General features: G+C 41.4%; 1 protein-coding gene across 1 annotated transcript; it reads right to left on the bottom strand.

Moving 5' to 3' along the window:
• FRMD7 (FERM domain containing 7) lies at positions 1-24,243 on the bottom strand. The gene is made up of 13 exons (XM_070257151.1): positions 24,155-24,243; positions 23,934-24,060; positions 22,983-23,087; positions 22,120-22,162; positions 20,161-20,194; positions 17,184-17,281; positions 9,623-9,737; positions 9,285-9,432; positions 6,426-6,521; positions 4,613-4,776; positions 3,242-3,310; positions 3,051-3,126; positions 1-1,968 (listed from the first exon to the last, which is right to left on the bottom strand). Exons 1-13 carry the CDS (start codon positions 24,241-24,243, stop codon positions 874-876), a joined length of 2,259 nt encoding a protein of 752 aa, XP_070113252.1. The 3' UTR covers positions 1-873.
• Positions 24,244-24,801: the final 558 nt, after the last annotated feature.

The following is a 24,801-nucleotide window of genomic DNA, read 5'->3' on the forward strand; positions in this document are numbered from 1 at the left end:
TTTTTTAAATAAATGGATTTCCATTGCTCTTTATTAAAATACTATTCATCTCATTCCCTTGCCTACATTACATACATGCAAGAAGATATAGCAAAAAATCAATTCTCGCAGGAGAGATTAAACACCATGTTAACTTTTATCTTTCGCTACATATAATAGATAGTTAAGAATAGAGAAGTAATAAGTCAAACATCATAATATCTTCATCAGGCATATATCTGGCTTTAGCAATTGATTAATTCATGAATTTTTGAGGTTTAGAATTCTGCCAGTTCCTAGATGAGTTATAGACTTGTGTTGTGTTGAGAGGATCTATGCCACTGTCTTGTTCCTGAGATATAGGAGGGCCATGCTCCCCCTAGTATATGTTATAAAAATTAAAGTTCTTAACATATAACAGGACCATTTTTACCAGGCCCCACGCAAATAATGAGGACTGAAACCTTTAGTCATAGTATTAAGAACAAAATGACCAACACAGTCACAATCTACTAAATCACTAAATGACATCAGAAGCCAATTCTATATGCCAACCCCTACTGTCACCATTCTTCAGTGTTGAAGAGCCTGACTTTCATTTATAATGTCTCTATGGAGAAATGTATAATGGAGATGACAAATACCCACCTCACCCCGCCACAGTGCTGGTGAGGAGAGGGCATGGTCCAGAGACCCTTCAGAGGGAACAAAAGAGTGGAGCTTGAGGATCGAGGCAGCAGCTGGATATTTCATAAGCTAGGTGCCCAAACTTAGAGGATTCCATTAATACCAAGGAATACTAACTAAAAAAGTGGTTTATGCAGAAGGTTCCTAATTTTTTACCTAAGTTGGTAACATGGAACTGGCCCAGGAATGTCCGTAGAGTTCACATTTTTAAGTTAAAAAGTAATTACACGGTTTTAGCAAAGTCCTGTCTTCAGCAGTTGGTGTAGTGAAAGAAACATCTTCATCTTCTTCGTCTAGCTGTAGACTACCAGAAGACAAGCGGATTCTGGCCATGGGTGACCTTATTCCTTTGCCATACAAAGAGTAGTAGTCTGGTTTAAGAATCTCTGATTCAGAATCACTGGATTCACTGGCTACATATCTTTCTGCTGCTCCCTGATCCATTAGAACTGTTGGAAAGTCCTGCTCTGCAAACATATATGTAAACAGGTCAGCTTTACGACTCAGAGCAGGACAAGGCCCTAAAGGTCTAAATTCTGACCCAAAAGGAAAACGGATAGTTTTCATGTCTGATTGGCTCTGGGATCGTTTAGGGGTTTGCTCTTGAATGTTACTTGCAAATGCATCCTCTAAATTTGGGTCTTCCTCTTCTGGATCTACATTGATGTTGCTCCTACCACTAGTCCTGGCCATAGCTTCTTGGAGTTCTTGAAAGTCTTGCTGAAAGCTCTTCATTCTGACATTCCTTGGGCTTTTTTTGGCCGGCTTCATTGCAGTGGGCTCTAGACAGTTATCTTGCCTTTCCCTTTCCTCTGCCATGATTGGAGACCGTCGGGGCACCTGGGGTGGTCTGTCCACATAAAAAAAGACTTGAGGAGGCATGATATCAACCTGCTGACCAGTACAAGGGATATAGGGCACATCTGTGTAAGTTAGCTGCCTTGCTGGACTCACTTTGCTTGTCAGGCCAGAAGATGTGCTCATGTGATTGTCAGCAAACTTACAGCTTGTTCGGAAGGAGCTTAGGGGACTCCTTTCCTCAAAGTAGTCTCTGGGATCAGTGGCAGGATCGGGGTCAGTTTTAAAGACAGGGTCTGTATAAATAAAAGGGAAAGAGGAACTGCTTTGGGACTGATGTAATGATGTGGGATCCGCTTCTGGTTTGGAACGCTCCAGCTCGGCTGCAAACGTCACCTCCACTGCAGAATTTCTCCTCCGACTGTCTAGCACCGGCTCAGATGCGTGCACTCCATTCACATTTCGGTAGTACCCACCGCCGTATGCTAGTCTCAAATCTTCCACCTGGAGAGAAAGGACATATTATTGGTGAAAGAAGGAAAAAGCCATTTGGTTGGGGTCGGGGCAGGGATCTAAATTAGCCTTGAATTTTGCAAAGGTAGTTTTTCAAGAAGTCATTTCAATCCATATTCTATTCCAGGGTTGATGAATATGTAACAGAAGGGTAATAACTTCTACCATATCCCAACTCATGTGATAAAAAATACCTATGACGCGATCCTTTCTCAATGCCATCCCACTCCCAGCCTCCGAGTTCTCTATGTCGTTCAGCCAGCATTGTGCTTCAAGCAGTATGGTTTAGTAGTTGTATCAATGAGCCAGGAGTGCTTCCTTTTGTCCTGGCTCTGCCTTTGACTAGCTGTGTGGCCTTAGGCAAGTCTCCTAACCTCCCTGTTCCAGCCTCCTCCCCATTTTCTGTAAAATGGTGGGGAGGAGGGCTATGAATGGCATGAGAGTGTCATGTCTTAGATGGCATCTTCCAGCATTATATCTCTGTGATGCCTTTCAGATAAAAACTGCCTGTGACTTGCATGAAGACGTGAGTTTATGAGACCTATAATTAATTATTTTGTAGAGAGAGCAAAAGAAAAATGATTAACATGGTTCATACTATAAAACTCAAGTGAAGCCTTCATCTCACAGTTCCAGGAGAATAGCACTTTGTTCCTAAATTAAGTTACCAAATTACACAGCAAAAGTACTTTAAAACCTTAACCCAAGACCTTATAGCTTCCTCTACGCCTTAAGATTTTCATAGGTAAAAAAGCAGAGCTTTTAGTTTTAAAAATACGAAGCCATAGAAATTCATTTGCATCTGCATTTTGCAAGATGTTAGCAATTCAGGTTGCAATTTAAAGATGTGCCAGATGCTTCCAGTCTATAGGGTACACACTGCTGGTAGTTTACTAAATAGTCTTCTATTGGCTGGAAAGACTGAGCTAACAGACCTCCCCAGGAGGCCGACCTACTTGAACAGAGTAACCTTTTTACACACTGGGAGATTCTGGCAGAATCAATTCTTGGGAGCATTTGGAATGTGGGCACATTACATTTATCTGAAGAAGAAGGAATTTTCAGAAACCTACTTGTTTTGACACATCAGAGAGGAGGTCTGGCGAGGACCTGCACTGCCGTTCATGGTACTGAGATGGATAATGTTTCCTGAAATCCCCAAACAGAGAAGGAATTGAAACAGTCTTCGTGTGAATACAGGATACATATAAATCTCCAAATTCAACTTAAAATCAACATGAGAGGGAGAAACAAAACTATGTACCTTTCAAATGGCAAGCTCTTCAACCTTCCTTTTTTTCCATATTCCAAAAGTTGCCTTTGGGTTCTTCCACTATTATAAGAACGAGATAATCATTTTATTAATGCTGGCAGTAAGCCAGGAGGCTACTAAAACTTGATGGCCTCATTTGTTGTTGACAAAAAAGAGTTTGGATGAATGACGTATGTCATGAATCTTTGGCCATCACATGAATGATAATACTTATCCAAGGACCAGGCATAGCGCAGTCTTAACTACTCAGAACCCAGAAACTTTTAAAAGCCTCTGAGCAGGGCTATACAACAGTTAAAAATTCTGGCCTTGAAAACTCATGTACTTTTCTTTCAAGGCCTTTTCCTTACCTCTGCATTTACACACAATTTCTAGTGAGGCTATTTATCCGGTTTCCCAATCCATGGCAGAAGACAAACAGCTAACCAGACAGTAGAATCTCCAGTCAGACACACACTGGCCAAGAAAGCCAGCTGACTGCCAGGAGAAACACAAGAGCCCAAAAAGAAATCATGGAATGATAAAATCCAAAAAGTCTGGGCCATTTATCACTGAGGTGCAGGGTCTGACATGCCTCCCCCACCCTGAGGCCATTGCTGCTACAGCTGCCTACAGAGGATAATAAGCGATGTTTCTAATAACTCAGGTCATTAAGAAAAGGGCAAAATATGCTCAGTATCATCTGTTTAAGAAGGCAAGGATTTGTAGAATACATTTTAGAAAGATTCCATCAAAAATAAGTACGTTTTTAAAATCTCAGTTCTTACTGGGGTAGGCTTCCATTGTTTGAAAAATTTCTTATGGGAAGCATTTGATTAGAATTTTTTTATCTTAGCTAAGAGTTTTGAAAGCTTCTTCCAAAGAATCCCTAAGCTGGTGTGTTCAAGTGAAAACAAGATCTCATTTCGACCTCGTTTCCATTCCTCCAAAGTGTTACCTATAGTAAGGAGCCTCTACTGCAACATTGCTCAACCTTTCCAATCCCTTAGCCCCTCCAGTGCTTTCTCACACATCTTTTGCCTAACCACTACCAAACGGATGTTGTTGAGCTTTCCTTTTCATGGGTTGCATATAAGAAAAACAATAGGTTCGTTGAATATGTTTTCTCAAGCTGCATATGTCCCCCACCCTTGCCGAGATTCCGATCTAACCTCTTAAGTAGGGTGCTCCCCTCCCCCGGCCTCCCAGTTAGGAAATATGTACTTAATGCGTCAAACAGAGAATGAGCAGTAAAGGGCAACATCCTTTGAGTGATTGAAATGGATTCATTATTGCTTCTAGAACTCAAGCTCCTCTTACTGCCTTTCATGTTATTGAAAAGAAGTTGTGTGTGTAGTTTGCCTGTGTGCAATATTTAATTACCTATAGCGGAAACTGGAACCTTTGCTGCAGAGTAGGGTTTTGGGCTTTGATTTGGGCTCTTCGGAAAGTCGGAAGAAAGCATGGTACTCCACACAAGTCTTCCAGAAAGCCTTGCAGGCATCTCGGCTGGCCATGGTGAACTCCAAGGTGTCCTTGCACAACACCTGTATAAACCAATTTCCATCAAGCAAAACACCCTTCAAGAATATCAAAGACCTGAAATCCCAACGCCTTCCAAACTACTGGCCCAGGGGCCCATGCAGCTTCTGATTTTCCACTTGGCTCCCTATAGGCTTCACACCTACTGAAACCAAATGATCGGCAACCTTCTGAGGAAGAGACAGGGCCCCTGCTCAAAAACAGAGCCTTCTCTAAAAAGCAAACCTTGCTTTGCACACCCCCCCCACCTCCAATGCTTTTTTACCCCCTCTTCTCTGCCAGGAACGTTTTCATAAAGTTGTAAATTAGGTCAAAATGAACATCAAAAGGCATCCTTTCAAGGTGACAAGAAGTTATAAATGACCAACAGGAAAGGAGCGGGAGGAGATTTCCTTACAGATGGTAGGATTTATAGGATGATTACACGTACATGAGTCTTTTTAACATGCCACCTAGAAACACTTCTTCCTTTCTACACTCCCTTGTTTCTCTGATGCTCTGTATTGCTCGTTTAGCATAGTCTAATTTGCTCCAGGGGAGCTTAGCCTGTCAGATCTAAAGTTCAAGTTTTCCCCATCCCCCGACTCACTATATAGCCCCATTTGCCCATGGATGCATGTAGCCCTGTTTTCAACAGCCGCACCAACCCACTCTGCTGCCCTCCCACCTTCTCTCATTCCTTTCCAGGTTCCTGTATGCAGCCCTGGGACTCTTCATGAGCTTACACTGGACAGTCTCCTAAACTGCTCAAATGAAAACTTTTTTTTGGTGAAGATGATTGGCCCTGAGGTAACACCCATTGCCAATCCTCCTCTTTTTGCTTGAGGAAGATTCTTGTTGAGCTAACATCTGTGCCAATCCTCCTCCATTTTGTACGTGGGACGCTGCCACAGCATGGCTTGATGAGCAGTGTGCAGGTCTGTGCTGGGGATCCAAACCCCTGAACCCTGGGCCACCGAAGTGGAGATCACAAACTTAACCACTACTCCACCAGGCCAGCCCCGTGAATACTTTTATATAAGGCTAAGATCCAGAGAACGAAGCCCAAACTACTGGATCTTCTGTAGTTGACAAACGTCTTGATAAATACTTTTCATGATAAACATTTTTCATTTCCTTTATAGTCACAAAAGAACATCCTTTCTAGTACCTTTGTCTTACTCCGTACAACACAGCCTTGACCAATAATTGCTTCTTTTGCTTACAATACACTCACTGCCCCCCCCCCCCCCACATCCTGCTTTGGCATATAGTAGGTGTTGAATTATTTTTGCTTAAGGAAAGAAGATAAAAAGACTTCATAAAATGGAGCAGATAACATCAGATGAATATGTCAATACTCCTGGATGTAGTCACTTCCATTTGATTCATCAAATCCCTGAAAAATGGTTTCTAAGGAGACTTGTCTTTCATCCCAGCCACCCCATTTTCCTATTTCTTCATTCATTCGGAACTGCCAATAGGATTTCTTAGTGTTTTGCCTTGAGTAAAAATATGACTAAAGCTCTGTTTTATTTATGTAGAGGCAAAAGAGGGAGCCCATCCCCCCTCGGGGCCAGCCAGCTTTCACCACTCCTATTCAAACCATTTGCAGGAACAACCAAGAAATCTCAAGTGTGCAGAAAGTAAAAGAATTTATTAGAAAAATACTTACCAAGATGTTGGCATGAAGTTTGATGAGAAAATGCTTTCTCTTAAAACTCAACTTGCGGATTTTAGCCCAGTTGAAAGTATTGATCTTTGTATTTCCCTATAATGAACCACATGGCAAATTTCAGGATGAACATTAGCACAAGCTTGTTTGTAAGACAATGTAAACCTGTTTAAAAATGTACTTCATGAACAGGACTATCCTTGATCTAGCGCTCGCACAGACTGAGCTTGTCATAGTAGGTAGAAGTCATGGCCCAAAGAAGGCACTCCAGGCGGGACACAAGGCTGCTCTGAAATGCAAGAAGGCGTATGCCTGGGAAAAGTTTCTAACCAGGATCGAGAGATCACAATAGAAAAAGATTACTGTAATAGCTTCTGTAATCTCACCACTTCCCATATTTCCAGATTCAACTACTTAAAAAACTCCTATTTATCCTGCCACCCCATTGACTCAAATTCTTTCCATAACTCTTCGCTGTCTGCATCATGGATTTTCTTACCCCAATTACATTGACTATCTAACCTTATATCTCACTGCTCCTAGAAAACACCCAACTCTGCACCTTCCCTCCCATAGGTCTCCTCATTCTCCTTACCCAGAAGGCCTTCCCCACAGTTAGGCCTTCTTGCCAGCTCTGGTAGCAACCCTTCTAGGATATTCTATATAATTACTGCAGGCTGCACCCATTTCTAACTCTTCCGAACTCCTCTGGCTCTCCTGGACTGCCCAAACAGTTTTGCTCTTTTGGCTGGTTGGCTGGTTGGCTGGTTGGTAGTTGTTTGTTCACCTGGTCCAAAAATCAAAGGTGTACAAAAATATATATATTGGGAAGTCTTACTCCCACCACTGCCACTCCTACCTCTGTCCCCATATAGCCATTCTCCACAGGTAACCACATTTATTAGTTTGTTGTGTATACTTGTTGTGCAACTATGAGTTAATATGATAGATTACCTTTGATTACTTACTATCTGATATTGATCACTATTTTTCTGGTCTCTCCAAGTAAATTGTGAGTATCTTAATGACAGGAGCCATGTGTCATGCTTAATGTTAGTTTCTTGATTATGCCATCCTTTATGCTTCTCAGGGCCTTTGTGTTGTGCCTTTTCTCTGGCACACATTCCCTCATCTGCCAACCCTACCCCTTTGGTCTGGATAACCTCCTCAGGTCTCAGCTTAAATGTTAAGCCCCTTTTACACGTGTGACCTTAGCACCTCATACTTCCAGCTCAAAGCACATCACATTTGTTTATAATTACTTGTTGAATTGTCTATCCTCCCCCTATTAGAATGCAAGTTCCATGAAGTCAGAATCATTCCTGTTTACCTCTGTAGCTCTAGAGCTTGGCCCAACTCTGTAAATATACTCAAACCCATTGAATTGTACAGTTAAAACAGATGAATTTTATGGTATGAAAATCATATCTTAATAAAGCTGATTTTTTTTTAAAGATTTTATTTTTTCCTTTTTCTCCCCAAAGCCCCCCAGTACATAGTTGTATATTCTTCGTTGTGGGTCCTTCTAGTTGTGGCATGTGGGACGCTGCCTCAGCGTGGTCCGACAAGCAGTGCCATGTCCGCGCCCAGGATTCGAACCAACGAAACACTGGGCCGCCTGCAGCGGAGCGCGCGAACTTAACCACTCGGCCACGGGGCCAGCCCCCCAAGCTGATGTTTTTTTTAAAGAAGGAATAATACAATGAAGAAGACATAGAATGAACTCAATACTTAAGTATTCTTTGACTGGATTTGGGGTAGGACAAAACATGCCAGCTATATTGTTTCCAACTGCCCGTAGTATTCACACCAAAAGAGATAACAACTAACATGATGGCCTTGCTCCCTTACTCTCCTCATCTTCTCTATGAGATAGGAAATGGCAAGGATCAGGGCTTAGAGTGGAATGGGTAAAAATTTCCTCCTAGGTGAACAGGTATGCCTGTGATCCATAGGGCCTTTTGTCCATCAATGTGACTCTCACGCTGTAAAGTTTACAACCAAATAAATGAGAAGATCAAGATTCTTTTAGTCAAGTCTGCACCTGACCTGCTTTGTGACTTACCTCGGCACTGTAATTCAGTCCTGGGAGTCATTGGGTCTAAGGTCACCCCTTCCTCTCTCACAAGTAATTCATTTGCAAACCGGTCTAGGTATCTGCCCATCATTTTGAAGATTAGGCAAGTGTTCTCGAACTTCAACTTGGATCTAAATTCATTGAATGTTTACAGATGTGAGGAGATGGACTGATAATGGACTGAAAAACTGCTGACAAAATAGCCTCTGGCCAAGTTCCTTGGAGGAGGATTAATAATGATGGAGGATCAGAGAGCCCTGAGTTGGTTTCTAACCCGGAAAACAAAGTCCTTGGGAAAGGATGAGCCAGTAAACAGCAACAATTGCTGGCGGGGTTGGTCACTAATTCCCTACCAGCTGGCACTGGGCACCTCCAATGAAACCAGTAACTGAACGAGAACACCACATTTTGGACCCTTCAGGTTGTTTCTGCTGGATTTGAACAGGTTGAATGCCCTGTGTGTCAGAGCCTAAGCTTTTACAATGCCAAAATCCATATTCTTATTTAGGTCTAAAATTTCCAAAGACCCTCTTGACTTCGTCTCTCCACCATGCTGGCCTGATCTAACGTGTGAGCTCCTCAGAACCAGAAGAGTCAGTTACAGACTGTAAATGGAAGCAAAGCACACTGAAGGGAGAGAACTTATCCAAAACACTTCCAAGTATCACCTCCCTTTCTGGCTGGTGGTAAGACTGATGGGTGAAGTCACCTTGGAGTGGATACCCAAGTTTGAGCCAAGATAACCCCCAAAGGTGAAGGATTTTAAAGGAAAGAGTTGTTACCCGTAACACCAGTACGCCCATGTGAGCAACAGCCAGGTGGATCTGCATCCCTTCGCCATCACTGGCAGGGTGAGGCCTGATGCCATACATATCCAACTTCCTCGCTATGTCCAGTAGCAGAATGTCAGATTCAGCTGGGCTCCTGCCACTGCAAGAGGAAGGAATTTATGAGCCTAATAAATGCAGCCAGAATGACACCTTCGCCCTGAGAGCTCCATGAGGAGCTCAGTGTTTTCCTGAGCCTGAAGCTTCTCTGACTTAAGGGCTTGCTTTTAAGAGTCTGTCCCCAGCTTTAGTGTTCTCCGCTGGTGGAAGCAGGTGCCAGTTAAAGTACTTACATGTGCTTCTGATGAAAGTGCGTGATCTTGCTCTCTAAACAGTCTTGGTTCGGTAAGTACCGGGTTCGTGCCAGATGTTTTCTATCTGTTTCTTCGTGAAAGTCTCCCAGTTCTGCTACATGACAGAAAAGTGACATTTTTCACACTACCATTGAGGAGTTAAGTAACAGAGCACCCAGCAGACTCTCTGACCTCCCCCAAACAGCCCTTTTTTTGGTAGCCAGTGCAGCCCTAGGCCTCCCATCCATACTTTATGTGTATTTATGTTTTAGTATATGGGGAGGAGCTAACTGGTTCTTTTTCAAATCAGGAGCAGTGGGCTATGAAGTCTCAGTATAGTAAGTCACAGACACAGTGTAGGTCTGAAAGACTCCAGGACCACAGGTGAATATTTTGTTATTTTTTTCTCCCACACTCTGTTTATGATCTCTTCTACTTCTGATCAGTCCCTGGTATGGGCTGAATTGTATCCCCCCTTCTCAAATGCATATGTAGAAGTCCTAACCTCCAGCACTTCAAAATGTGACTGTCTTTAGAGATAGGGCCTATAAAAGAGATTACGTTAAAATGAGGCAGTAGGGTGGGCCCTAATTCAATCTGCTGGTGTCCTCATGAGAAGAGGAAATTTGGATACACAGGGAGACACCAGGAATGCAGGTGCACAGAGGAAAGACCAGGTGAGGACGCTTCAAGAGGGCAACACTCAGAAAGCCAAGGGAGAGGCCTCTGAAGAAACCAAAACTGCTGACACTTCAATCTTGGATGCCTACCCTCCATAATTGTGAGAAAATCAATTTCTGTCATTTAAGCCATCTAATCTGTGGTATTTTGTTGTGGCAGCCCTAGCAAACTAACACAGCCCCCTAACCTTACTCCACTCTGATCATACATTATCAAGAAAGGAGAATAAAATGCCAACTACAATGCCAGCCAGTCACAGCCATTCATCATTCTGTACATCGAGAATCTAGTAAAACCCCAGCTATCTGGAATCCTCACTATATGAACCATTCTGAAAATCATTCTGGCTGTTGCAAATCACTGGCGGTTTATCCTTGATCATAATTGATTCTTTTCTAGATGTCTCCAGTTTATTGTTATAAATATCTGTTATAGCACTATGCCTACAAAGGCAATTGAAGTATATAGGATCATCTGCCCCTACAGTAAATGGCTTCAAACTGTTTCAATTTTTGAACTCTTATGTCTTCTTTATAATTTTTGTGCTTTCTCCCTCTCTGTCAGATTGATACAAATCATTTCTTGGTCATTGAAAAGGTCTCCACTTGGTTCTAAATTGTGACTTCTAATCTACCATAAACAGGGAACTCACAACAATTTTTACAATTAAAATTCACATTTTAACATGCAAAAAAAAAAAGGGAACCCAGATATTCGAACCTGTTAGCATTTTATGAATTGTATGAGTAAACAGACTTTCCACGGAATCCTGTGTTGCTCTCTTATTGAGTTAAACACATAGACACAGGGGAACTGATTTTAAGTGCTGAAAAGCTGTTATTTTCTCTTTTATCTTGATTTTCTAATGTGTTTTAAACAGATGGCATGCTCATTTTTAGACAAGTGAGGTGTATATATATATTTGAAAAACCACGTTATAATGAAAATATCCATATAACAAGCTTTTAAAAAAATCAATGGCTCTTTTATTTATTTTTTGCCAAAATTGATAAATGTATGAATCTCATTAAAACTCAATCAAGCCCATATGGTTTCACTGCTGAATTCTGTCAAATATTCAAACAAGATATAAACACTAATCTCTCAAAACTCTTCCAGAAAATAGAGGAAAGGATACTTACCAACTCATTCTAAGAGGCCAGTATTACTCTGATACCAAAACCAGCCCAAGAAATCACAAGAAAAGAAAACTACAGAACAACATCCCTCATGAATACAGAGGCAAAAATCCTCAACAAAATCTTAGTAAACTGAATCCAGCAACATATAAAAAAGGATTATACATCATGACCAAGTGGGATTTATCCCAGGATTGCAAAATCAGTTCAGCATGTGAAGATTAATTAATGCAATATACTATGTTAATAGAATAAAGGACAAAAAATTATCATCTCAATAGATGCAGAAAAAGCATTGGGCAAAATCCAACACCAATTTATGATGAAAACCTTCAACAAACACGACATAGAAAGGAACATTTTCAATCTGATAAAGATTATCTATGAAAAGCCTATAGCCAACATCATAATCGTACTAAATGGTGAGAAACTGAATGCTTTCCCTTAAAACCAGAAACAAGACAAGAATGTCTGCTCTTGCCACTTCTCTCCAACATTGTACTGGTGGTTCCAGTGCAATCAGGCAACAAGAAGAAATATAAAGAATTTGTACTGAAAAGGAAGAGATAAAACTGTCTTTACTTGCAGTCAACATGGTCCTGTCTGTAGAAACTCCTAAAGAATTCACAAAAAAACCCTACTAGAAGTAATATATGAGTTAATCAAGGTAGCAAGATAAAAGATCAATATACAAAAAGTAACTGTCTAGCAATGAACCATCAAAAAATGAAACCAGGAAAACAATTTCAAGTATAATAGCTTATAAAAAATGCTTAGGAATAGATTTAATTGAAGATGTATAAGACTTGTATACTGAAAATTACAAAACATTGCTGAGAGAATTTCTTTAAAGGTCTATATAAATGAAGAGACACTTTAGGTTCACTGATTAGAAGACTCAATAGTGTTCAGATGATTAATCTGCCAAAATAGATCTATAAATTCAATGCAATTCCCACTAAATATTTTTGTAGAAATTGACAAACGATGTTAAAATTCACATGGAAATCCACAGGTGCAAAATAACCAAAACAATTTTGAAAAAGAAGAACAAAGTTGGAAGATGTACATCCCTGTTACAAAGCTTAATCCAAAGCCACAGTAAACAAGACAGTATGGTACTGCTATAAGGATTTATAGATCAAGGAATCATAGTTGAGAATCAAGGAATAAGCCCTTACATTTATGGTCAGTTGGTTTCTGACAAGGGTGCCAAGACAATTCAATGGGGAAATAACAGTCTTTTCAATAAATGGGACAAATAAACACCCACATGCAAAAAATGAAGTTGGACTTTTACCTCACAACATACATCATACAAACATACAAAAAATAATTCAAAATGGATCATAGGCCTTAACCTAAGAGGTAAACCTATAAAAGTTCTAGAAGAAAACTTAGGAGAAACTCTTTGTGACCTTAGGTTAGGCAAAGAGTTCTTAGATACAACACCAAAAGCATGATCCACTAAAACATATTGAGAAAATAGAATTCCATCAAATTAAAAATCGTTGCACTCCAAAAGACAGCATTAAGAAAATGAAAAGTTAAGCTGCAGATTGGGAGAAAATTTGCAAATTACATATCTCTTAAAGGACTTTTAATCAGAATATATAAAAATCTCAAAATTCAATTAGAAGACAACCCATTTTTAAATGAAAAAAGATTTAAATAGGCATTTTACCAAAGAAAACATAGGAATGGTTATTAAGCAGATGAGAAGGTACTCAACATCATTAGTCATTAGGAAAATGCTAATTATGATTGCAGTGAGATACTTCTTCATATCCACTAGAATGGCCATAATCAAAAAGTTAGACAATACCAAGTGTTGGTGAAGATGTGGAGAAATTGGAAACCTCATACATTTCTGGTTTTATTGTACCAATTTTTTTTTGAAGAAGAAGATAAGCCCTGAGCTAACATCTGCTACGAATCCCCCTCTTTTTGCTGAGGAAGACTGGCCCTGAGCTAACATCTGTGCCCATCTTCCTCTACTTTGTATGTGGGATGCCTGCCACAGCATGGCTTTTGCCAAGCAGTGCCATGTCCACGCCCGGGATCCGAACCGGCGAACCCCAGGCTGCCGAAGCGGAACATGCGAACTTAACGGCTGCACCACCCAGCCGGCCCCCATTGTACCAATTTGAAGAACAGTTTGGCAATTTCTTAAAATGTTCAACATAAATTTACCTTAAGGTGAAGAAATTACACTCCTGGGAATCTACCCAAGAGAAATGAAAACGTGTGTCCACATAGAGACTTACACATAAATGTTCATAACATTATTTAAAACAGCTAAACTGGAAACAATCCAAATGTCCATGACCAGGTAAACAGAGAAACAAAATGTGGTATATCCATAAAATGGAATACTACTCAGCAACAGAAAGGAACAGACTGTTGTGATTCGTGCTGGAACGTGAATGAATTTCAAAAACATTATGCTGAGTGAAAAAAGCCAGATACAAAGGGCCACATAGTGGATCATTGCAATTACGTGAAATGTCCAGAAAAGGTAAATGTATAGAAATAGAAGTAAATTAGTGGTTGCTGGGACTGAGCTTGGGAGCAGGGAGTGACTGCAAATGGGTGTGAGAGATTTCTTTTGGTGTGATGAAAATTTTCTAAAACTGGACTGTGGTGAAGGTTGCACAACTCTGCAAATTTACTAAAAACCATTGAGTTGTGGACTTAAAATGGGTGAATTTTATCGTATGTAGATTATACCTCAATGGAGCTGGTTTTAAAAATAAATTAGAAACACACACACAGACACACACACAGACTAATCTTCCTGTTTATTAAGCACAAGACTGTACGTCGACCCTCAGGAAAAATCTAAGAACACATACGACCATGCTTGTTTTTCTCTCCACGCAAGACTATGACAATCTAGGGAGAGACCTACGACATACAAATGAGTAAATATCATCAGTAACAGAAGATAGCAAATGTTAGCATCTTCACTGATACCACGCTGGTCCAAACTACCATCATCTCTCTCTCCTGCAATAGCCTCTTTCTGGTCTCCCCACCTTCCACCATTCCCTCATAAGGTCTATTTTCTTTCTCTTACTTTTACTGAATAAATTTCAATAATGACATGTAACATTGTGTAAATGTAAGGTGTACTATGTGTTACTTTGATACATTTATACATTCTAATACAATTGCCATTGTAGTGATATTTATCACATTACATCATTATGGTACAATATTATGGTCTGTATTCATTGTATTGTACAATAGATCTCTATGGCCTATTTACTACTCATTACAAGTTTCTATTTTCACCACAGCAGCCAATATAATCTTGTTAAAACCTAACTCAGATCATTTCACTCTTCTGCTTCAAATGCTTCAATGCCTTCCCATCTCACTTATAGTAATGTTCTAGGTCTTTTACATGCTTTTAAGGCCTTCCATGATTACTCTCTCCCGCTCTCAGTCAGTTCCAGCCAGCCACAAAGCCTGTTCAATGTTTCTTGAACACTCCGGGCACACTCTCGTCTCAGGCCCTTTGCACTGGATCTTCTCTCTGCCTGGAACTCCCTTCACCATATCTCTGCATGGTTTGCTCTCTTACCTCCTTCAAATCTTTGTTCATCTGTCACCTTCACAGTGAAGCCTACCTTGACCACCTTATTTAAAAATTCAGTACCCATCCCCAGAATTCCCCCATCTCCCTTCCACACTTCATTTTCTCCAATGCAGTTAGCACCGTCTCACATACAGTATACATTTCCTTATTTTGGTTATTATCAGATTCACCTCCACTGCCAAAACATGAGCTTCATGAGAGCAAGGATTTTTGTCTGTTTAGTTCACTGCTATGTTCCCAGTGCCTATAATAGTACCTTGGCATGTAGTAAGTACTCAATAAATTTTTGTTGAATGAATGACAAAGAAGAGTTACTAAGGGTATTCATAAAAGAGAGGTTTCATTTGGAATGCACAAATCATGTTTGGGAGGCAGTGTCTGGCTAGAGTCATGGGGGGTATAAGAGAGACTTAAGCAGACGAGAAGGTTCGAATGCGGAGGTTCTTGAATGCCTAGAACATAGATATTGGATGAGTGAAGAAATGAGTGAATGAATGAGCAGCCTGGTTGTGTTCTGCACACTGCCTTAGCACGCAGAGAAATAGTCTGAACTGGATGGATTGGGAAGAGCTGACTCATTGGAACAACAGCTTTTTGCTATGGAAAGAGCTTCTATTGACAAAATATCCTCCGGAAAAGCTGAAGTGCTCTATGCTATGCCGGAAATGGCCACTAGGGAATGCCCAAATCCATAATGCTGAATCATTAAGAACGAAATTGGGCTCCGCCATCAGAGGCTGTCCCGGGACCCCCAATCCCCTCAGTGCTGACTTAACAGGTAGCTAAGAAGGCTAAGTCTTCCAAAATTGTTTTCTCTATCTGTCTTACCCCATGCCCTCCAGCAAGCCAAGCACAATACTGGAAATATGGTTGGTGTTCTTGGCATTCAAGGCCCTTTAAAATGATGCTTACTTTTCTGCTCTCTCTCCTAAACAGACCCTATGCTTGAGCTGCACTTGAGTATATACTTCTTCCTGTCCCACCACCAGTTTTTTTCATGCTATTTTCTCTGCCTAGTACTATTATCCAATTCCTGTGAGTCCCTCTAAGGCCCAGCACGAAAGCCATCTCCTCCCTAAGCTTTCCCTGATTACTACTGATCCCATTGCTCACTGCCTCCCTGAGATCCGAGGGCTCACGTCACCTGTCCCAGTCAGGAGTCATTTGGTAAATACTGATTCACACACTGTTCCTACCCAAGCACTTCATTCTAGAGTTCCCAGTGAAATCAGAAATCTACCACTTCTGGACCGTCAGGAAGGTAAGGGATAGAGATAAAAAATGAACTTACAAAATAAAATAAAATGCAGTCATGATCCTGTAGGAATAGTGAGGAACGGCCTATTCTTGTAACGACTCACTAGAAGAGAGAGAAAGTCCAGCCAGCCCTAGAAGAAGACATACTTTCTCTAGCTGCCTCGATTCTGCCCTTAGGGATACAGAAGCAACCTGGCCAGCCCGGCAAGCCCCCACTGATCCACAGGCCTCCCTCTCCCTGTCTTCATTATTCAGCCTAGTCCAACTACTTGGCTGCTAGGATACAGGGAACTCTAATAGATGCCTGGGGCCTTTTTCCCTTTTAGCCTCTCCCCACCTGCTGTACTCTGTGCTTTGTTCTCTGGAATCATGATAAAGAACAACACAGAAATCACATCAAACGTGACAGTCTGCTGCAGAAAGCACGTACCAGAAACGTAACCTGGGGTAAGCAGAGGGAGTGGGGGCCTGCCTGGCAAAGTCCATGCTCAGATTAGTCCAAACCAGCTCCTGGACAGCAAGCCGCGGGCAGCGAGAGGGGAAAGTTAAACTGAGATAGAAGAAAATTAGCATCTACTTTTAATCTACATGACACTCTGTGAGAAGGTATTCTTGTCACTATTTTAAAGACTAGGAAACTCAGGGACTTCACCCAAGGCTACAGCAGTTAGAACATAGTAGAGACAGGATTTGAATCCAAATCTCAATGACTACAATGACCAGCCTGTTTCTACTGGACCATGCTATTTCTATGTATCTTATCCAGGCTTTCTCTCCTCTGTAAGTCCTAACACAGTGATGGACATGTTGGAGGTGCTCAGCTCCTTTGCTTGGTTCTCTGCCTGGCTGATAGGCCCCAAAGCCAACATTTGCTACTTACATTGTAAGATGTGAGATACCATCAACGCTGTACAGTTGTCACTGCACGGAAGCCTTCCTAGAGCCAAATCCTTCTTTATTTGAAGAGTAAAAAGATACCTGCAAAGAAGTTGGGAAAAATCTCTTGAGAAGAAACAGGAACAAGAAAGAAGAATTTCCCTTCTCCCCGATCCAAGATGTTTCAAGAAAGAAACGGCGCCCCCAGTCAGTGAGATGCCTTTTTGAGGTGGTGAGTAATGCACAGGCTTTGCTTCAGCCCCAAACCAGCACTAGACCACAACTCGGCTGATCCAGCACTTTGGCAGGCCTCATAGCCATTAGGAATCACCCCGGCCAAATCCTCCCGCCAACTTCAGAGAGTTGGCCAATCATCCTCTGCTGGTTTCTGCCACGTCGCAAAGCCACATACCCAGCCAGAGAGAAAGGGAGATTTAGCAAGAATAAGCCCACTCAGGAGGCCAGTACTGCTGTTTATAAAATGTGAACAAGTAGTCACTATCGTAACAACGTAGGAGGTTGGCCAGGCAGGAGCAATCACCCCATTTTACAATTACGGAAAGACAGAGGTTAGGTATTTGGCAAGGTCATATCATCCAAAGGTAGTGAAAGTGTGACCAGATCTCAGGTCTGCCGCTGAAATTAGGCTGCCTCCTATACAAAAGATTATGTTTCAGAAATAAAAAACTTGAGACCATGCTTCTGCCCCTTTGCCTGGACCACCTTCTCTATCACCAGAGCCCAGCCCAGGGCTTTGCTCAGAGCGAGAATGGAACTACTGTGTACTGAATGGAACGAAGCCAGACTGCCCTTTTTCTTATCAACGGCTCATCAGGGACCCATAAAGTGCAAGTTGGTATCGAGAGCTTTGCCAAACAGATAGCATTTGTCCCACACTTTTAAGGCCTCATCAAAAGAGGATCAATTTTTTAAAAGATGTGTATAATTAAAATTCAATCACTGACTGCTTTCTTCCATGGTCCAAAATTGGTTCCAATATTTTATTTTATACATTAAAACATTTATTGAGGGGCCTGCCCAGTGGCGTAGTGGTTAAGTTCATGTGCTCTGCTTCACTGTTCATGGGTTCACGGCTTCAGATCCCGGGTGTGGGCCTCGCACTCCTCATCAAGCCAGGCCAGGGCGGCATCCGATGTAAAATAGAGGAAGATTGGCACAGATGGTTAGCTCAGGACCAATCTTCCTCACACACACACAAAAGTTATTGAGTATCTACTGTGAGCATTTCCCTGTATAAGACATGATTCTCAAAATAAAGTTCTATCTGGATTTTTTTTTAAACCAATTAAGCCTTGAAGGCAATGTGGTGAATCAAAATCAATTGCAGGTGATAGAGGAACAGCTAGATTAGAAAAAAAAAATCAGGCAAATTAGTAGGTGATTATTCAATTTACAAAAGCATTCATTATTATAATCCTTCAAATTATGAGCTCCCCTAATGGATTAGAAACGATTCAATTAGAAAAATTGTATTTGCACATCACTGTCAGAAACTCACGTATTGGCCCCAAACAAAGTATCCTTATAAAGACAACTACAGTTAAATATTCATAAATGGGCCAATGGGGAAAAAATAAAGGAATTCTAACCTTTGCCATTGCCTGCTTTCAAATATAGATGTAAATAAGAATAATCAGCCTCAGTTGCTAAAGGGAAAGTGAATTTCAGTTTGCTCCTAGCAAGAAAGAAAGGAAACTTCTTGTCATTTGACACGTTCCTTGCAGTTAAGAAGGCAGCTGCCTGCTACAAATACTAAATCCTTGCTCCGAACAGCTGATGAATCATTTATCATCACATTGATTTTCTCTTTTTTTTTCCAGAGAAAGTTTATCTCCATCAAAATTGGTCACAACTTGAGATTCAACTGAAATGGGTTAGCAAATGCAAACTAATATAGATACCAAGATATCAAGTTGTCTGGGAAAGCGGCCTACAAGTCACAAATGTGGAGAGAATTGGGAGAGAGAGAGACCGTCTTGTGAAAAGTGACTTCTGCAAAGACCCCTCAGGAAAAAAGTCCCCCTATACCAAAGGGATGAAGAAGAACCGGCCATGGACCACACCGGGGTGGGGGGGGGACTTCAGGGAGAATAACTGCCAGCACTCTGTGATCTTGGCCGAGTCACTCTAGCTCCCAGGACCGGTTTCTCATCCGTAAACCAAGAGGGCTGGACCAGATTCTCTCTTATTCCCTCTAGATGTCAGAGTCTAAAGTCTACAAAGCAGAGTAAGGCATTGGGGAGTGTTATGTTGACAATGTATTTTTGAAGAAGTAGGTTTACATTGTAATTTTAAAGGACATTTTTTACAAGTATAAAAATGCTTTCTAAAATGTTTTGTACTTTTTGTCCTTTTCCTTTTTTATTTTTACAAGTATAAAATACTTTTACTTATATAAAATTATCAATAATTTGATTATAAAATTATCCATAATTTATAATTATTAATTATAATAAAATTATAAATAATTTATAGTTATACATTGCAAATAATTTACAAATATTATCTTTTATACTTTAGTTTTTAAATTTTTTATTAGTATATGTCATCATCCTTTCTACTGATGGGATACATACAGACACACAGCGTTTTCAATATCCATGGACATTAGCTGGCATCATACTTGTGCTGACAAGCTGCCGTCGGATTGGAACACAGATGCAACGAAGGCAAGCACTCTTATTGTTGTAGCAGTTTGTGGCATAACCCCTAAGTGGGCACCCAGACTGGCTACCACTTCTAGAATACCACCCCCCACTTCTCCCCAAAGTCCCCACCCTTTGGAAGATTAACATTTTGGGGACCAGCCAGGCCCTCCTTCTCTTCAGCTTCTTGTCATCTCCCAGAGAGCAACTGAGAGCCAAGCTTTCCAAAGAAGGCTAGAAGCCCATTCCCTGATAAATGAAGAATACTTATTCATAAGTAACATCATGCAGCAGACACACAGGTAAGTACTATACCTTGTAAGCTCTTCTCGTAGATGTCCAGGGTCCACTGGGAAAAATTTCACCATAAATTTGAAAACAACCTCCTTAGGATCTTAAAACACAATATCTTCATAAGTTTTATTTAAATGTCCATCACAACAGTTATAGGTCTTCACACACACACTCCCCTCTCCTCTTCCCATGACTCCCTCCCACAGACTTCTGAATTTCAATTGCTCACATTTGTAAGATGCTGCTATTTCTCTGATTGTGTCTCTATGTGGATAGCGATTGGGAAAGTTCTCCTGCCCCGCTTTCTACCCTCTCGCCCTTTGAGTTTCTTTTTATAAGGATGTGCCCGTTTGGGTGTCCTCTCTTAAGAAGTGTCCCATTTAGAAAAATATACTACTTGTTACTTGGGATTCTGCATTCCTGGCCAAGAGAAGAGGGCAGCTTTAGAGGCAAGCGAATACCACCTGCCTCAAGGATGTCATAAAGGGAACTAGAAGCAGTATGGACCGATGCCTCTATGTATCTTAAATTTTACATTAAGAAAACATATCTACTTGCCTTCACTTCTCCTTGCATTTGAAAATAAGAAACTTTTTGCATCAAAAGCAAACACATACATGTAGCATTAGCACCACTCATTCAGTAAATATTTGCTGAGTGCCTATTATATGCCAAGCATTGTACTAGGTAGGTACTGGGAATAAAAAGACAATTAAGCACTCATAGTCTGTTAGAAGAGACAGACATCTAGACAAACAAGCACACCACCACAAAGTGTGATAAGCAATGAGTAGTGGGGAAGCACAAGAGAGAGAAAAGAGTTTGAAGGAAGTCAAGGAAGCCTTCCTAGAGGAGTTGACACCTGAGTAGGGCTGCCAGATTTAGCAAATAAAAATACAGGACTCCCAGTTAAATTTGAATTTCAGATAAACAACGCATGCATGGGACATACTTATACAAAGAAAATATTCTATGTTTATACGAAATTCCAATTTAGTTGGACATCCTCTATTTTATCTAAGAAGCCTACGCTTGAGGTTAATATTGTCAAAGTCAGGAGAGGTAAAAATATGAAGTGGTCAGTAGCAGAGGTAAGGCTGGAAAGGCAGTCAGAGTCTATTGCTCAGTGGATCATGCTAACGAGTTTGGACTTTATTTTAAGGCAATAGGGAGCCATGGAAGCATTTTAAGCAGGACAGTGATGTGGTCAGGTTTGTATTTGCAATAGTTCCCTTTGGGAGTAGTGTAAATGATGGATTGGGGGAGTCAGTTAGGAAGTTAGTGGAATAATGTACAGATTATCATTACGCTGTGGGAACAGACAGAACTGTGGGAAGCATCAACATGTAAAGAGCATGTCGGGGGAGAGACACTAAAACAGCATTTCTCAAAGTGTTGGCTGAAATCCACACGCATCAGAAACACCCATGGAATTTGTTAAAAATGCACGGTACTGGCCCCCAACCTGGAATGAGGCCCAGGAATCTGCATTTTAACAACAGCTCCTAGTGATCCTAATTGCGAACCACCACACTAGATTGTGAAATATGGGCTGGGAGGATATTTCATACATAGTAAGGCACTCAAATAAGAACTGAAACAAATGGACAATGTCTGTGACAGTATAAAACAAAAACATCTTCAGGCGGAAGGTGAATGGCATTGCAGACTGACATAGAGGATGTTTGAAGCTTTGAGTGCTAGAGCCTGTGATATATTCCCAGAGCCAATCCACAGAGTGCTGTAATTACTAGGGTTCTTCAAACCTATTCAAAGATCCAGCAGCATGATTTTCTTCATCTTGGGCAAAGTTAAACGATTTTTTTAAATTGCTAAATTCACTGGATGTATGAAGGATTAAAATAATACATCAAAGCCCATTTCTCCCCTTATATTAAGGTGAGGAATAGTATGGTGTTGCTGAAACATTTTCAAGTTGTAACTGGGAATTATATTCCTTAAGTGATTTTCCATACGTACTTTTTACTTGCTTTGTAATGGGCTTCAGAAGTTCCAACCAGACCTGTAACAACATTAATGAAAAAATTGGTAGAACATGGCATTGAGTGCAGGGTTTTTTGGTTTTTTTTTTTTTTTGGTAACAGATAAAAGTCAACATGAAATAAACAAATAGCAAGATTATTTAGACTTCTAAAGATAGTTGGAAACAGCAATGTCAAAGAGATGATGTACCTCCACCACACTCACTGTGCCCCCTTCTGTTTTCCTAATGACAGTGAACATTGGTAATCTATAAGCTCTTTGCTGTTGACATTTGAATCACTGCTCCCCTGCCTTAGTAGGATGACAGAGGTGTCACATACAAGGCTCATTAGTTGCTACAAAGACTAATGAAGGCATTTGGCTCCACATTTGAATCCTACAGGCCCCAAAAGCCACCTTACTAGTCATAAGGAGCTTTTCTGGGAAGGTGCCAGATAGCAGACATGCCAAGCCAGGACACAGCGGGAAGAGCATCAGGAATGTTAGGACCTGAGAGCGGGAAAGGAGAGTCCTCTGAGTTCTCGTTGGTGAGGTTAAGAGTCTTAATTCTGGAAATTGAGGTCCAGACTCTGGAAAGTCAGACTAGATAAAGCATAGATGGCTGCTCACAGGATGACGAAAGAGGAGCATGGGGTAGAAGAGATTGTGTTTGGCAAACTGAGGTGACTTAACGGACAGGGAGGGAGGAGGGAAAAAGAGTTATTAAATTCAGTCATTTTGCAAGGCTTTAAATGGTTTTTCATCTTTCCAATCAGGGGTTTGAGCCCTAAATACCTAACTACAAACTGCATTTAGAAGCAATTCTAGACACAAAGCACCCTATAATGAAATCAACTTACATTATTTCCAGAATGGCTACAGAATTCTAATCCAAAATATTCCTTTTCAGCAAGATTTAGATGGCTGCAACTCAGGTTAAACAGCGCCTTCCCGGATGACTTTTGCTAAACAAAACAAAGAGATCATAGCACAGTTTGCGTTCCTAACCTGATATTGTTACTGCAGTGTGGAATAAAGGGTAGAAGCAACAAGACTTTTTAAACACTGTTTACTTTGAGCACTGTTTAGAGGCCCTGCATCCTCTCAAATGACGTTGAGTTTTAGAGAGAAATACATGCATCTATCTGTAGATCGCTTTAGGGGTACTCCTTAAAAAGCCTCAGACTGATGACAAGCCCTCTTGGAAAAAGAGAGCCTTGCACTTAACTATAGCTAGAACTGCAAATCTACCCTTTCAATGGAATTCTTTAATCAATTCATCCCACAGGCAAGTTGAATGATTTGCCCCAAACTGACAGATAGTTTAATCAAGATGCAAATCTGACCTGCTTAAAACCTTTCAGTGGCTCCCCCCAGGATGAAGTCTATACTCCTTAACTCAGGAGGCTCGACCCTCTCTCCCACATGTGGCCCTACCTGCCCCTCCAGTCTCATCTCTTGCCCCACCCCTTCTCTGACACTTTCCCTTATAATAATCGAAGCCAGCTCAGTTCCCCACACATGTCAAGTAGTTTCATGCCTCCTTGCCTCTGCTCCTGTCATTCCTTCTACGCAGACCGCCCTTCCCACCTTTCTTTGGTTTGGCTTCCTCCTATTCATCTCAGATGTCATCTCCCTGGGAGAGCCTTCTCTGATCCTTAACAGCAGCAGTTGAGCCAAGGGCAACCTCCGTGCTCCCAAATACCCTGGCTTACCTCAAACATGGCACTTCTCACATGGGATGTCTATCTTCCCCATTAGACTGAATTCCTTTACAGCAGGGACCTTGCTTTACTTTTCTTGTTACTCACCAGGTCTAACTCAGAGCCCGGCACATAGTAGGTGCTCTTGAATGTTTGTTGATCCAACATGAAATTGACCAAATTACTCTTAGGAGCTCCATGAGTAGATTTCATTTTGCAGCTTTCCCCACCAAATCTGCATATAGCATACTCCGTTCACATAAGATCACACATATTTTTTATCTTCATAAAGCCCACCCACACTGAGAACAAAACAGTCCCTTCCTTACGCTCCTCTGAGAACAGGAACTTTGAAGAGCTCTCTGTGAAAATCTCTTTGAGCTGAGTATGACTGGGGCTGATCTTCAGCCGCCACCATTGCGGAACCTGAGGGCTGCTGTCGCAGGGAGAACTGCGATGGGAAAATTGAGCCCTGGCTGATAGGCACAAAGACATGCTGCTGACAACTGCTAGTTAAATACAAGTCATGCGGTGCCTGCAGTGCTGCAAAGGAAGCCGGGCTCAGGGAAATGTAGCTGGAAATCACCGACCCATAGAATTAACGGCAACCTTGAGAGGTCAGAGAGTCCAGCCACCCTCCTCCCACCCCCTACCCTCTCCCTCAAGGCAGAGCCCACATCTGGGATTTAATAGCTTCCAGGAAGGCGGCCTACCCCACCCCCTTCCTCCAATGACCAAAAATACTCCCCTCTGCCCTGGACTTCTTTCCACTTGGTTACACCGTCCAAAGCTCCACCAACTCGAGGTTCGTGTGGGTTAACCAGGGTCCTATTTTTAAATGCAAATAGGGCGCCAAGGGTGAAACCTACTGCAGCCCTCACACCTGGAGAGAGAGCTGAAGGAAAGGGGGGTTGATTTTATGTGGGAGGTCACATTGGAGCTGTAGTCCAGGAAAAGGGGGTCAGCCCACTGTTGA

The sequence above is a fragment of the Equus caballus genome, chromosome X, assembly GCF_041296265.1.
Source record: "Equus caballus isolate H_3958 breed thoroughbred chromosome X, TB-T2T, whole genome shotgun sequence".
NCBI lineage: Eukaryota > Metazoa > Chordata > Mammalia > Perissodactyla > Equidae > Equus > Equus caballus.

Coding starts and splice junctions, on each gene's coding strand:
- FRMD7 (XM_070257151.1), bottom strand. CDS start 24,243: ATGGTGGCGGCTGAAGATCAGCCCCAGTCATACTCAGCTCAAAGAGAT. Junction 20,195..22,119: donor CATTACAAAGCAAGTAAAAA/GTACGTATGGAA, acceptor AATTTTTCCCAG/TGGACCCTGGACATCTACGA. Junction 4,777..6,425: donor AACTTCATGCCAACATCTTG/GTAAGTATTTTT, acceptor TGGTTTATACAG/GTGTTGTGCAAGGACACCTT.